The following is a 15812-nucleotide window of genomic DNA, read 5'->3' on the forward strand; positions in this document are numbered from 1 at the left end:
TTATTTAATATTGAGTATTCTACATACCAAACATATCACTCTAAAACTGTTCGGTTAAAGGTTGGGTTTGTCCATATTTGACCCAAATTTGACAACAACCCAAACATTTTTAGAGTGAAAAAAAAAAACACTTTCCAGTAAAGCTAAAGTTTATATTGTGACTTACAGTGAATGACATATCAGTTGCACTGGTTTGTTATTTATGAGTCGAGATACAACTACACCAAATCCTAGATAAGAGACACAGTATGATTTCAATGATCAGAGTAACACACGAGGACAGTGTAAATGCATATTATACTTTGAATGTTTATAAATCTAAAAATAAACAATGACACGGGTTTTATAGGTGCCAGAATGTTCTGTACACAATTGTCATGGAAACATTGGCATTGACAAGTACAAAAAGGAAATGAGAATTTCATTAATTAATTTATAATATATATATAGTGTACAAATAAAATAAGTTATGTGCAAAGTTATTCTATTGCCAGAGAATGATTGTTTTTAATGTAGTGAAATATACTTAATAAATTAGCCTGTTTATACTATTTCTGTAAATATTACTGGTATCACTTTACAATAAGGTCAGCATCCACTTACAGCATCCACTCGGTAGAAATATTGTTTATTGTTGGTTTATGTAATGTAGTTAACTAATGTTAACCATTGAAACCTTAGTGTTACCAAATTGCTTGTTAGGATTTTTCATTATTTTAATAGACTGAGGTCTTCCTTTCTTCCTACAACTAGTAGCTTAAAATATTCTGGTTAGGCAATAGAAGAAAGGTTAGGCCATAAAATATGATCTATTTAACAAGTCCCAGAGGGCCAATGAATTTTACATAAAGAACTGATTTTATGTGTGTGTGCACTTGTGTGGAACTGTAAACACTTTGCATTCAAATCCCATCTCTGAGCTCCAATCACAAATCATGTTTCCACTACAGCAGCTCTTCCACACTAATGATCCAGATGTGTAGTCAGATGTTCCGTTTCCCATACTAAATTTTAATTACCCAGTTCTGTCTAATGGCTTCCGTGTATGCCAAATGCAGACTGCTTGTTCACATTGGTAGACTAGAGTGGATCTCTAAATGCTTTGATGCATCTACCATGTGGGTATCATATAAGGATACCAAATCCGGCCCACATGTTTGGAGACCTCGCTGTGGATTTGGTCGATGTTGTATGTGTTGTCAGGGATGAGCACCTCCTCCATGATGGACAGCTGGCTCAAGTGGCCGCCACTCGTATTCACAAACCCCATGAAGCCGCTACAGATGACCCCGCTCTCGCCCAGGCCGATGGCTGTCAGGCTTTGCAATGCTCTGCGATACGGATCAGCTCTTTTTCCAGTGGCTCAAGCACATTGGTGCACACTACCAGCTCCACGAGAGGTTCAGCTCAATGCGGCCCAGCATGTCTTTACTGACCACCTGACCGAAGTACAGATGCGTGACGGGCGTCTCCTCGCAAAAGAAGGGCTCGAACTCCTCCTCGTACAGGAAAAAGTACATGACGATGTTGACCTGGGGCCAGTGGCAGATGAGGGCGTCCCAGCTGCTCTTCTTGATGCTGTGAAACTGGGTTCGGCCCGGGTTCTCGCTCACCACATCAATGTACTTCTTGGAGGAGAGGGCCAGCAGAAGCTTGTCGCTCAGCAGGTGGTAGTTAAGAGCCAGTTTGCGCAGGCCGTATTGCGCAACATAACTGGGTGAGCAAGAAGCAATGAGGTGAACAAGGGTACATACAGTAATTTTCATTATGGCCCTGTCCCAAACAACGCACTTGACCATGGCTCTTTCATATGCACGTCAGTAAAACCCACAAGTATGCAGGGTTTCCTGTTTGCCGAATATGAATGGAAACGTTCTGCAAAGTTGTAAAGTCAAAAGTCCACGTTAAATAAAGTTATTGTCTCAAAAGAAAGAATCGACTCTGAACCGCCTAAACGAGTCGTTTGTATTTTGAATCTCACGAGAAGGCATTTGCATAATGAACAACCATGTTATATGTTGTCCGCCAGCGAACAACTTGTCCTGCCCTCAAACACGTAATTTTACTGTTTCTCAAATTTCAACACAGGATTCGCAAAACGCTTTCTCTTGATAGATGGGTCAGTACTGGGTCAGTTTATTTGGACCAGCTTGCTCCCCAGAATCACAACCTGTAAGTATGAATAATTATTGATGTATATATTTTCTCCTGGGTGTTCAGATTATGTAGTTTTGTGTTTTATATTGTGTAAGTTTCCGGCTAACTCACGTCATTACTGTCTTGAAATACTTTTGCTATCAGCTGTGGGCCACTAAAAACTGTCTATTAATGCAGATTGTCTATCGTTCTTTCTTTCAGTAAAGATAAAGGATGGAGCAAGATTTGTTTTACAAACGTTTATGTTACAACAGCCATTCACGTTAGTGCTGGGCTGTTATTGATACAGTACCCGCATGTGCACCGCACTAAATTAGAAATATCCACTTGGGTTTGTGGATGGACATACACTTGTTAATGCGGATGGTGAGGAATTACAGCTGTAACATCTCATAATGTACCTCAAAATGAGAACGTCCTGCTCAAGTCGTCCTTGCAATGGAGCTTCAGGTTGAACAACTAGTTCTCCCAATGTTTCATCATCTGACTCGCGTTTGGATTGATTTGGTAAAGACAATGTCATTGTTACTGTCTTTACAGTGTGTACAGCCGTTGAGCTTTAGGAAGCCTTAGTTCAGACGGAGCTTAAGTTCAGTTATGGTAATGGGCGTTTAGCTTCCGAAACGCGCTGTATGCGGTAGACCAATCACAACAGACTGGGCCATTTGGCCAATCAGAGCAGAAAAGACAAATAACAACAGAATGGGCCGTCTGACCAATCAGAGCAGAGTAGCTCGCAGAAAGGAGGGATTTAGAGAAACTGATTCGTCAGACGAGTCATTTGAGAATCATGGAAAAATGTGATGTGCAATGTATAGCTATTATGAGAAAATGAAAGATGCTTTGATGCATGTAAACCTGTTGCAGGAGACCTCAAAACTAAATTAGGAAACTTTAAAATAGCATATTAGGGGCACTTTAAGCAATAATAAAGGTTTTGCCCAGTGAAAAAGCTGTTTAAAATAACAATGGTGCGTACAGTCCACATCAGGACATGCTTGGCAAATGAGTGCATTGATGGTCCATAGCAACTGCAAAGTTGGCATTCATGACCAGTCTTCATAAAATTACAAATTCATGGTTTCAAACAGCGGCAACCATTGTAAAGGCACATCAAAGCAACAGGTGGCCTTCAGCCAATGTCGGGCCATTGTTGAACGCCTGTCGGCCTAGATTTTGCAGTGTGTTCTGCATCATTGATGTCTGTGTGTTTTTTGGCCAGCTAAACATGTTGAATCAGTGTTGGAGCCCATCGTTAAAAGAGCGATCTGATTGGCTGTTCAGCTTAGTGAACCAATGCACAAGAAAACCGAAATGACAAAAACAAGCAAACAGCGTAGTCAAGCCTTCTTGCCCTACAGAAGGCTCTTCTCATTTGCAACTTATCAGACAAATTCGGAAGAGCTATATTATGAATCCGTCTGCAGGGAACAAGATTGGTGTGAAAATATTAAAGGATTAGTTCACCCAAAAATGAAAATTCTGTCATTAATTTCTTACCCTCATGTCGTTCGACACCCGTAAGACCGTTCATCTTCGGAGCAAAAATTACGATATTTTAGTTGAAATCCGATTGCTCAGAAAGGCCTCCATTGGCACGATGTACTCAATGGCCCTCATTTATCAAAAGTGCGTACACCAAATTTCCAGCGTACACCTAGCGTACACCCAAAACCACGGTGACTTTGAGATTTATCAATTTGGACGTTGGCGTACGGCACGCTCAAATCCTACGCCAGCTCAGGAGGTGGTGTACGCACGTTTTGAGTTAGTGCGAAAATGCGCAGAAAAACAATTCCTAACACCACAAAACGCACTGACAAAGATATGCTATATTATGACCCACTGTAAAACAACAACAACAACAACTAAAGCCCTATTCGCAAGGGATAAGTAGGCTATTATCTGGGGACCTCGTGTGATTTAGAAATTACTCCCCCACATCTGAATTTTGCGTGGCGCATTCGCACGGGATAAGCTGTGATTTTACTCGAATTTACAGACTTATCTCCCGGATATGATGTAAAGACTTGAAAATGTTTTTTCGTTATAGATATAGCTGTATGAAATTATAAACAGTCGTATCGATATCATTTTGATTGTTTTATAGTAATAAAAATAATTTCGTTCAGTTAGAGAACAGATGCAATTAAAAACGTAACTGAGCAATAGGCTATAATAACAATATACGACGGAAGATTCAGTTTCAAAGCTAAATGTAAAAGTGCCCATTTAAGCGAGTTGTCATTGTACTGTTCTGTTTTTGTGTTTTTCATTAAGAATAATATTAAACACACCATTCAAGCAATTTACTCCCAAATTGGTGCTCATTCTAAAGTGAAAGTAATCCGCCCGGCCGCACGGGAATTCAACTAGTTGGTATGGAGAGTTGGCCATTGGCTGTCATCAACCTTTTGCACCAGATGCAGGCGACACCACAATCGGCTTTGGTTGGCACTAGTTTTTTGATGTCAGTTTGGTGTGTCTGGTCCTTAAGTACACATCAAGTGTGCCACATTAGGGCTAGTGCGTTATTGCAGGCTCACAGTGGTTTACTAGCCAACAATCTATGCAACATATTCTCTTGACCAATCACAGCAGACAAACATCAAGTGTGGATGTAATATTGAAAAAAAAAAAAGTTTTGGCTAAACTTTCATTCAAAAAGGTTTCAAAGAGAGAAGGGAGTGTTTTCTGGCACATTGCCGTAACTAACAAAATTCCTTTTTTTTCATTCAAACAACGTTCAGTTTTACAATTATATCATATATGCCTAAAGAAGAACTGTTGCAACAATAAAATTAATAGGCTTATTTGGGATTTTGCAAGCTATGGTGTAATAATTTATAGAATCATTTGGATGATATATATATATATATATATATATATAGGCCTATATATATTCAAAGTATGCATCTTGTAAATGGCTTATATTAGTTTGCATGTAAGGGAATTAGATTAATAAACTCACACACAATAAGATCAGCAACGGGTCAATTTGGATTTCTTGTTGTCTTGGAACGAAGTTCATATTCAGTCTATATCCAACCCATTAGATTTGCCATGACTCAGATGGTGATGCACTGACCTGCAGGAGATACATGAGGACAGCTACTCATCTTCAGCAGCTTGAGCGTGTCACTGTTGTTGGCGACCAGTACCTTCAGGGAAGGGTCATCAACCGGTGTGTCATCAATTTTTATAGAGGATATAGAGACTTGGAATTCACAAATACCACCGTCAGAGCTGAGACAAAGTGTGACTGAGAACAGACCAGACAAGACAGGCAAAGTCAGTGCCGCTGGCTTCTCATGCCCTTTACATGAAGCATTATTTCATTATTTCATGAGGTCACCCCACTATGGTGCTATTTATATTGCAGGCTGGTTCATTTTATATTTATAACCTTTATTTAACAAGGGAAAAAAACTCTTGAGGGTCCTTGGCAAGACAGGCAGCACACATGAAAAAACATTTAAACATGAAAACAAATACATTAATTGCATATACGAAAAATTTATACAATATCAGTGAAAACAATTACAATTGGGTAAATCCGTAACCAAATCATTTAAAATACTCTTAAATTCACAATCTTTTAAGCATAATTTATCTTGTAACTGATTCCAATTAGATGGAGCAGCACGTTCAGGATGTTTAAAAGATAATACTCTTGTGAAGGAAGACCATAAATCTTTACAGCTTTTTAAATGGTATACTGCTGTAAATAAGAGGGAAGCAAACCCAAGACACTTTTAAAGGGGTGGTTGATTATGAATTCACTTTTTAAACTTTAGTTAGTGTGTAATGTTGCTGTTTGAGCATAAACAACATCTGCAAAGTCACGACGCTTAAAGTTCAAAGCAAAGGGATACATTTTCTTTTAAAGAAATCGCTTGACTACAAACGGCTGGTAGGGACTACAACAAGCTTATTTGGTTAGTGACATCACTAACCCTAAAATTTACATAAACCCCACCCCCGGGAACACGCAACAAAGGCCATGAAAACTAAATACTAAAATGGCCCCAACAGTCACCAGATCTCAACCCAATAGAGCATCTTTGGGATGTGGTGGAACGGGAGCTTCATGCCCTGGATGTGCATCCCACAAATCTCCATCAACTGCAAGATGCTATCCTATCAATATGGGCCAACATTTCTAAAGAATGCTTTCAGCACCTTGTTGAATCAATGTCACGTAGAATTAAGGCAGTTCTGAAGGCGAAACACAGTCAAACACAGTATTAGTATGGTGTTCCTAATAATCCTTTAGGTGAGTGTATTCTCTGGCTCTGTGCATCTTACAACAGTTCCCAAATGAGCGATTTATAGATTATCATGACAGAATATGCTAATCAATAACTTGAAGATAGTTAACTACACATCAGCTACATCAATTCATCAGCTAACTATTCAGAAACGTCCTGTTGCATTCTACATGTTGTCACTTCTTCTTGAGTCTCTCCATCATTGTCCGACTCCGGTTTGAACATAAAAGGCTGAACAGTTTCTAACCTTTTCATTGCGTGTCTGCACAGAGCTGCTAACACCAGCTCTTGAAGCTCCGCCTTCTTCTGGAAAGGGGGCCGGGAGCAGCAGCTCATTTGTATTTGAAGGGACACACACAAACGGGGTGTTTTTGCTCACCCTCAAAAGGTGACAATTTTAACATGCTATAAAAAATAAAAAAACAAAAGTTTTAGATGCTCAAAAGCACAATCATCTTCATTAAAATTAATGAGACTAAATGCTCTTACCAGTGTTTAGGTCGCTCGTTCTCATAATGCGGTCTTTGATGTTGAAAAGAGCTGATGAATAAAATACTCATATCGGTTGATTTCGTTGACATGAACTCCGTTAAATGTGCATATAGCACGGGAATTGAAGATCGGATATATATTCATTTCGCGGAGAGGTGTAGCCTAAGGTAAGACAACCAGCATGTTTTTTATTTTTAATTATTTGTTTAGATTGTGTAGCCCGTTTTGTTTGCGCGCGCCGTTGCGATCTGCCTGCCTCATCTTGTCAAAAATGCCTTTTTACTGTGATAGTGGTGATAATAGGCTAAACGTTTAAACGATGCTTTAAGTGTTTTTTATGGATTTAATAAGCAAGAAAAGTCAAGTGTTGATTTCAGAGGCTAAAGTGTTGGGTTAACTCACTGTCGGCCGCTGGCCGCTTGGTCGTCACTTTAAAAAGCAAAAACTTTAGTTTAACAAACATTAAATGCTTTAAACATTTTTCTAAATTAACTTAATAAAGAAACAAAACGAAATATATCTACTTTGACATTAAAAACAAAACTGAACTATTTTAATGGCTGTAACTAATGTGTAATAGGGAGGATAAAAAAAACACGGGCTCCAGTGGGACTCTGATAATGAAGTGGTAAAAAAATAGCAAAAATTAAAAATATTAAAGAATTCGCGGGGCGCTTTCGTCGGCATGAGTAAGATAGGCTATAAGACCCGCAATATGTCTCTCATCTGACATTTTTATTTATTTACATTAGTAAGCTGCAGGACATAGTCTTTCAAAACATGACCTGCGCGAAAGAGAAAAAAAAATTTACCCAGCACTTCTGAAAATGCACTTCTGAATGCGTCTCTGTCCCCAGCACATTTCAAACCAAACTGACGCCCATGACTCTGGGGACATCAGAGACTTATTTTATCTTGTAAAAAGGGGTATTATAGGACCTTTAATATAAAGATGTACCAGTGCTTGAGTCTACAGTTTGAAAGCGCAGGCCTTCCAACCTGAGAGTACAGTAAACAATGAAGGGTAAGGGCTTTTGAATTGGTATACACTGAATCCAATACTTGTAAACAATGTTTAGGTGCCTGCAGACATAATATCACAATAATCTAACACTGACAAGAAAGAAGCAGCTACCAATCTCCTCCTTGCTTCAAACGAAAGACATGACTTAACCCTAAAGAAAAATCCCAATTTCAATTTTAGTTTATTTACAAGATGTTGAACATAGGGCCCAAATGAGAGAGTCATCAATTAAAAATCACATCATTAGTTTAGATTTTTCTGCATATAAAGCAAATATATTGAGTTTCAAAAAGTCAATGTATGCTGAACTATGTTAAAATTGGATTGAAGATCCTTTAGGGCCAGATTTAGAATTGTTGTGGAGGAATAAATCACCATAATGTTGTTCAAAAACTTGAACTTAGAAACCCGTTTTCAAAAGTTTGCATTTTCAGGACCTCAAAACGCCATTGTCGTGTAAATAAACGGCCAAAAAGCATAAAATGCTTTATGTTTTGAGTGGAAAATGGTATTGTGTAAATGGCCCCTAAAAGCAGCCTCGTTCAAACATCTTGGGCCCTATTTTAACGATCTGAGCGCATGTCTGAAGCGCATGGCGCAGATGCACTTAGGACGTGAAAGTGATAACTGTGTCGGGCTGAAACTAGAAAAAACAATTGTGTTGCGCCTGCCGTCACATTGTGCCGGGTGTATAATAGGGCCCTTGTGTTTAAAGTAATTTCAAGCTCATTTTGATTAGTTAAAGTAATTAACTAATTATTCCATCCTTTTCCACCAGTTTGACCCAATCAGGCCAATAGATGCTGCCTACTTCTGGAACTTTATCCACTGGTGTAACTATTGGACAGTGTTACTAATATTTGCTTTGTTTTATAGAGTGCATTAGTCTCTGACTCCACCCACATTTTCAGTGGCATTTGTTCTGGAAGTATTAGTTCCATACATTTTTTCCATAGGAAATTCTTCTTAAAAGTGTTTAAGCCATGAACTAATTCAGCCACGAGGTGAATCACAACATTACAAACTTTTATTTGAAGCAAAAAAGTAAAAAATCCCATGAAATATTGCTAATTGAAAACCGATGGAATAAAATATGCATACACACACACACACACACACACACACACACACACACAAACACAGTATATATATATATATATATATATATATATATATATATATATATATATATATATATATATATATATATATATATATATATATATATATATATATATATATATATATATATATATATATATATATATATATATATATATATATATATACTATTATTATTTTTTGACATTATATTAGTGAGACTCAACAACTCGATTACATCATTCGCAGTGCTTCATGTTTCCTTTAGAGCTATTTTGGCACAATTTGCTCACTGCAACTTTCTGATTGGTGGAGTTTCCTGTACAGCATCATGGGTAATGCAGTTTTCTCACCACACCTCAACTGTTAAACATAACTATTTAATAAATAATTTGACATAATGCAAACAGATGGCCTCAAAAGAAGCATATATTAACAATCGCAGGGCTCACATTAGGTCTGTCTTTAATGGTTTATGAGTTATCGTTAAAAATCCATTTCCCTATGGAGAAAATTAATTGGTTTTTACTTCTGGATCCTCACTTTTGCACTGTTTTTGTACCTCCTCTCTTGCCTCCATGGCCCTGACTTCAACAGAGAGCACTAGACGGAGTGAAATGACGACAGAAGGATAATCCAGCCTCCAGGTGAGGGCACTGACTCATCCAGATCTTTCTGGATGTTGTATTGTGTGACGACAATAAAGACACAAACAACAGAGCCATCTGGAAGCCATCACATTGATGTGTGATAAATCTTGTGAATCCCCTTCATCAAATTGGTACTTTTGAGTGCTGTGCAGTTAAAAAAAAAGAAGTACAGCTTTCTTTTTTTTTTAAATCTTTTGTGACTAAGTAAGCCACGACGAGCCTCAACTTGTCACTTTCAATACTGGTTATGCAGTGTTTCAAACTGTCAGGATTTTGTGGAGGGTGAAATTACATGGTACAGAATTTTGACAGTGGGACATTCTAGTAGCTTTCAACTAGTGACAGGTTTTAAAACAGATGTTTGATGTCATGTTCAGCTGGTAGATGTCGTATGGCAATGGTGAACAAGTTTCTGTTGTACCTGAGACACGTCCATGAAGCTTGGTCATGCTGTGGAAATCAGACCCCGTGTCTTAATGGTGCAGTTCACCAGCTGTGAGAGAATGTCGCAGGCTGCTTCCGCAGATTCTGCACCGCTGTCAACCTGGGAAAATACATATTTCAGATTTTTTGTTTATTTTGTAACCTTAGTTTTATCAATTTCAAAATGACAATTTTGATCTTTTTCTTAACCAGAGTTTTTGCGCGACGGTCAAAAAAAATGTATTTCAATGAAATGATTGTACTGTATTTTAGTTAAATATTATTTTTTTATTCAATATTTTGTACTTTAAGGGGATTTTATGGTACTAAATTATATTTATGCAGTAGTTCCATTTATTCACTTTTTGAGGATGGACTTCATCAACATCATAAATCTTTAATGCACAAGACTTAAGTTTGGTCTCTTATTAAAGACGACACTTGGAAACATGTTTTACTATAAAACTATGAGAAAATCAAAACCATACATCTAAAAAGGCTGTGTTTCAAATTTGAGCTTGATATCTCAAAAAATGAGTTCCGCTGGGACAGTTTATTCAGAGTTTTTCTTCAGTATGCATTCAGGTATCAATTTAGACATAATAAAATAGTTTTTGGTGAAGGTTTAGCATTTTTAGTTGTAATTTTGACCATAAAAAAATAAATTAAAAAAAATAATAATAATATATATACTGAATTGTAATAATTCAAGTTATAGCAGAAAAAAAAATCAAATAAAAGTAAAACCTTGAAGAATATTTATTTGAAAATGCTGATTTTGCCACTGGGCAGTACCCTTCAAATTACATCTTTTTTTACTCCTAAAAGGTACATTACACACACCATAAAACCTATGGTGTGTGTAATGTACAGTGTTGAAAATAGTTTAGATAAATTTCTATCTAAAAGATAAAAGATATCCATTTGATCTGGGTGTTTAAAGAAAATGTTATGCATGTGCGGTATATAGTTATAGTGCTGTTTGTCATTTTTGTAAATACCAAAAAAAAGTAATGGACGTGATTCGAAAAGGTTAAAGAACACTTATTTATAGTATTTAGTAGTATTTTTATCAGTTTGATCAGTTTATCAGTCAAAACTTACATACAGCACCTTTAAATGATCATGAAAAAAAAATGGAAATGAATGGGATGTACATGCAGGAAATGTCTGGTATTATGCCCAAACACTGGAAAAGCTTTTACTGAAACAGCTCATTTGCTCCATATAGACTATAAGGCCATCTAGTGGCAAGAGTCATGAAATATCATGTTATATTAAAAAATCTAAATTAAATAAAAAAAATAAAAAAAAATCTTGTTTTTGATCCACGAGGAAGGATTTGTTACAAAGTGCGAAATGTTGTAGATTTAAGTAGCAAAGGAGAATCGCTAAAATTAATGTTTATATTTTAAGACAAAGGTCTTGTTAATGTCTTGTTTTTCAGTTTTGTTCAAGGTAAATAAAGAAACAGTTTTCAATAACGGAAGAATGTGTAAAAGTATGACATTTGGGGTTAAAAGCTCCTCTGCAGTCGGGGCGAAAGGCACAATAATAAACATGATAATATATATCTGGCTGACATGATATGGTTAGATTCAGATGATAAATATCATAATTAAGTTGGGTAAAAAATGTGATATTAATCATATAATATAATAAAATATAATTTATTGTAATTATTGTAAGTCTATATTCCATTTTGGGATCTCATTCAATGCTTTCATACGGTGACATCATTTTGTTTCTGTATATTTTTTATTGAATGACAGCATATTTATTGAATCAAAAATAATTATTTTATTTATCAAAATAAACAGAAAATAGTACAAACTTTGCTAAAGTGATTGTTTTGAACAATGATTAACTTAGACATTATTAAAAACATATTATTTTGGCTAAAGTATTTGTATCAATGTGAGTCTTTTGCCCCGTGAGCCTTTTTCCTGTGTGTGGGTTAAAAGGCCCATTTTTTCACACAAAATCTATTGTTCCATAAATATTCATGGGACTATAGCCAAGAGGGATGCCCAACGTCGGTCCAGAAGAGCCACAGTCCTGCAGAGTTTAGCTCAAACCCTAATCAAACACATCTGAACAAGCTAATGTCTTACGTGTTTATCAGGGTTGGAGCTAAACTCTGTGGCTCTCCTGGACCAAAGTTGTGCACCCCTGGTCTAGATATTGTTTCGAATTATATTTTTTTAGGGTATTGTGAGTTTTCCTGGGTTACCTGCATGAGTTAATATATCATCTTTAGTGGACGTGCACACACACACACACACACACAGCTCAGCGAAAGTAGGTCAGTGTGTCAAAGAGAAACGTCACACTGCGTTAAGCCTCTCACACAAGCTCAGTGTAATGAGAATCTGGCACAGTTGACAAGATAAATAAGCCCTCTCAACTTTATTTTCTAACTGTGTTGACGAATATCTGTTCTCTAAAATTGTTCTTTTATTTCAAGGTTTGTTGGCTGACAACATTGGGAACTATTTAGTTGGTTCTACATATAATATGGACATAAGCTACGCCAGGGTTCCTCAAACTCGGTCCTGGAGGGCTACTGTCCTGCAGATTTTAGCTCCAAGCCTGATCAAACTCACCCGAGCAAGCTAATCAAGGTATTCAGGATCATTAGAAAATCACAGGAAGGTGTTTGATCAGGGTTGGAGCTAAAATCTGCAGGATTGCGGCCATCCAGGACCGAGTTTGAGGAACCCTGCTATACGTTATGTTTTTTTTTTCTTTTTTCTGAAAACTCTGATATTTTTTTACAGGATTCTTTAATGAATAGAAAGTTCAAACTAATAGCATTTATATTTAAAAATTATATATTTTAAATAGAAATGGTGAAGATGCCTCATAATGAAAAAACATAAGATCTAACAAAAATTAAGATCAGTTAATTGTTCATTAGTTTATCAGTTCATTACTTTAAAAGGGAAGTATGATGGTACTGTTGATACAACCTGGGGAGACAAGGATTTTTGAACAAATTTTTGATAGATTTCATAAAATAAACAACTTTTACTGTTTATGGTACAGGATATCCTGCTAATGAGCCATTATGTTCATTATACAGGTCTACGAAAACACACTGCATGTACTAAAGCACCGTGACTGTATACAACAAATACACAATATGCACAAAGAGTAGAGAAACACATGAAAAACAGAATGTGGCATTAACGTGTCTTCACAGGAAAGAAATGCAGCCTGTCATTATGAAATTGAACCAACAAAAGTCAATCTAGGGCTAGTTATTTTTGAGTTGACAAAACCAAACCAATCCAATCAGGCTTTGTTGATGACGTTGATCATCAACTTTCTCTGTAAACTCAGGCTTTGATCCGGAGTTTAGGTGTGACATCAGTAGTGAACAGCCAATCACATGCAGGAACAGTGAAACTGAGATTCACTTCTCTCTTATGCAGAATTGTATGAGTTGTGCAGTTAGTTTAATTGAACAATAAAGCTACATGGAGTCATTTTTATAGCTTTATCTATTGATTCTAAAGCTTACACTCTAAAAAAAGGTGCTATATACCACTAAAAGTGGTTCTTTGGCTCGTAATCATAGGGGAACCACTTTAAGTGCTCTAGCACCAAATCTGGGTGCATCAGTGGTTCTTTAAATGAATGAGGGCTATATATCACTGCTATACAGAACCTGTTAAGATATGGTGCTAGCACCAAAAGTGGTTCCCCTCTGATTACGACCCAAAAACCACTTTTAGTGCCATATTGCACCATTTTATTTTAGAGTTATAGGCATTAATATAACCTTAGTGCTAAATAATAATTGATCAACTAAAACTGTACATGTGTAAGGGATTAGATAATTACATAAATGTCTAAATCATACAAAATTATTATTATAAATAGGCTTTCCTAAAATCCAGACAATATTGGCTTTTAATCATTTTCTATGTAGCTAGTGACCTTTAATTTGGAGTAAACTCGGGGAGTGACTTTATTTCTTCAGAGGTGTCACTTGTCCAGTGTCCAGTGACTGGTCTAATTTCAGTTTGAGATCTCTTATCCAGAACATAACCTGCCACGGTGCAGGTTAGCCGTGGAGTGTAAGTTACTATATGGCGATGAACACTGCTAAAATCCAAATCACTTTCATGGTCCCTAAAACCCAGGGTTGGTGCAAACTAAACTGAAACATACCTGGCTAGCCAAAACCGTGTTCATGGTATAGGCCCCTGATCATTATAGACCCTTATCACATTTCCAGGTTTCTCAGAGCGGAAGTCGTCACAGTTGGGTTAAATATTATAGCTGTGAATGAGAAAATACGTTAAATATTTTTGTGTGTGCCCATTCGCTCAAATAGCAAAAGAAAATCGGCATAGTGATTTCACATCTTTCAAAAAGAGGGAAAAAATGGAGTGAGATTGATAATGGCAGTCAAAAGAGAGAAATATGTGCTGTGTACTGTGAATTCGGAAACTTTTGTCACAGCCTACCGAATTTCACTTGTATGTGATTTTGGACGCAGTTATATACAATAGTTTCGGTTTAGTTGGACTCGTCTAAGGGCAAGCTCACACGACATGACTGTACCTGAATTGATGTGGTGCTCACACTACGCAACAAGTTTTCTTGTTGTCTTTCAGCGTCTTGTCATAGCATGCATTTGGTCAAGAGGCAGTCCTGGCCAACAGCAGGGAAAAGTTTTTCTCTCATGAATTCATGTGAGAAATTCACACAACTAATTACATGTGTGTTGAATTTATCCCTCTGATAAATTAATTTACCCATTGAAGTGTGGCAATGAATGCCAGAATGAAATAATATAACTTAATTTGTGCTGTCAAAATTTACAGCACTAAATGTAATATGATGTAACAGAAGAATATACACATATTGGCTATGACTAACAGAATACGGCAAGTATTTTGCTTGAAATATTTATATTCTTCACTTATTATGACCACTGACAGGTGAAGTAAATAACACTGCTAATCTCTTCATCACGGCACCTGTTAGTGGGTGGGATATATTAGGCAGCAAGTGAACATTTTGTCCTCAAAGTTGATGTGTTAGAAGCAGGAAAAATGGATTTGAGTGAATTTGACATGGGCCAAATTGTGATGGCTAAACAACTGGGTCAGAGAATCTCCAAAACTGCAGCTCTTGTGGGGTGTTCCTGGTCTGCAGTGATCAGTCTCTATCAAAAGGGGTCCAAGGAAGGAACAGTGGTGAACCGGTGACAGGGTCATGTGCGGCCAAGGCTCATTGATGCACGTGGCTGAGGGCTGGGCCGTGTGGTCCGATCAAACAGACGAGCTACTGTAGCTCAAATTGCTCAAGAAGTTAATGCTGGTTCTGATAGAAAGGTGTCAGAATACACAGTGCATCGCAGTTTGTTGCGTATGGAGCTGCATAGCCACACACCAGTCAGGGTGCCCATGCTGACCCCTGTCCACCGCCGAAAGCACCAACAGTGGCCACATGAGCATCAGAACTGGACCATGGAGCAATGGAAGAAGGTGGACTGGTCTGATGAATTAGCTACGTTTTCTTTTACATCACGTGGATGGCCGGGTGCTTGTGCGTTGCTTACCTGGGGAACACACACCAAGATGCACTATGGGAAGAAGGCAAGCCGGCGGAGGCAGTGTGATGCTTTGGGCAATGTTCTGCTGGGAAACCTTGGGTCCTGCCATCCATGCAGATGTT

General features: G+C 37.4%; 1 protein-coding gene across 1 annotated transcript; it reads right to left on the bottom strand.

Annotated features, from left to right (window-relative positions):
* Positions 1-1111: 1111 nt before the first annotated feature.
* fbxl3l (F-box and leucine-rich repeat protein 3, like) lies at positions 1112-14321 on the bottom strand (the record flags this gene model as incomplete). The annotated part of the gene is given in 8 exon segments (XM_079839246.1): positions 1112-1320; positions 1323-1398; positions 1401-1713; positions 5242-5366; positions 5369-5419; positions 10117-10140; positions 10144-10239; positions 14298-14321. Coding segments are annotated over 8 exon segments (918 nt in total).
* Between the last annotated feature and the right edge of the window lie 1491 nt (positions 14322-15812).

The sequence above is a fragment of the Gobio gobio genome (assembly GCF_949357685.1).
Source record: "Gobio gobio genome assembly, chromosome: 16".
In the NCBI taxonomy this organism is placed as follows: domain Eukaryota; kingdom Metazoa; phylum Chordata; class Actinopteri; order Cypriniformes; family Gobionidae; genus Gobio; species Gobio gobio.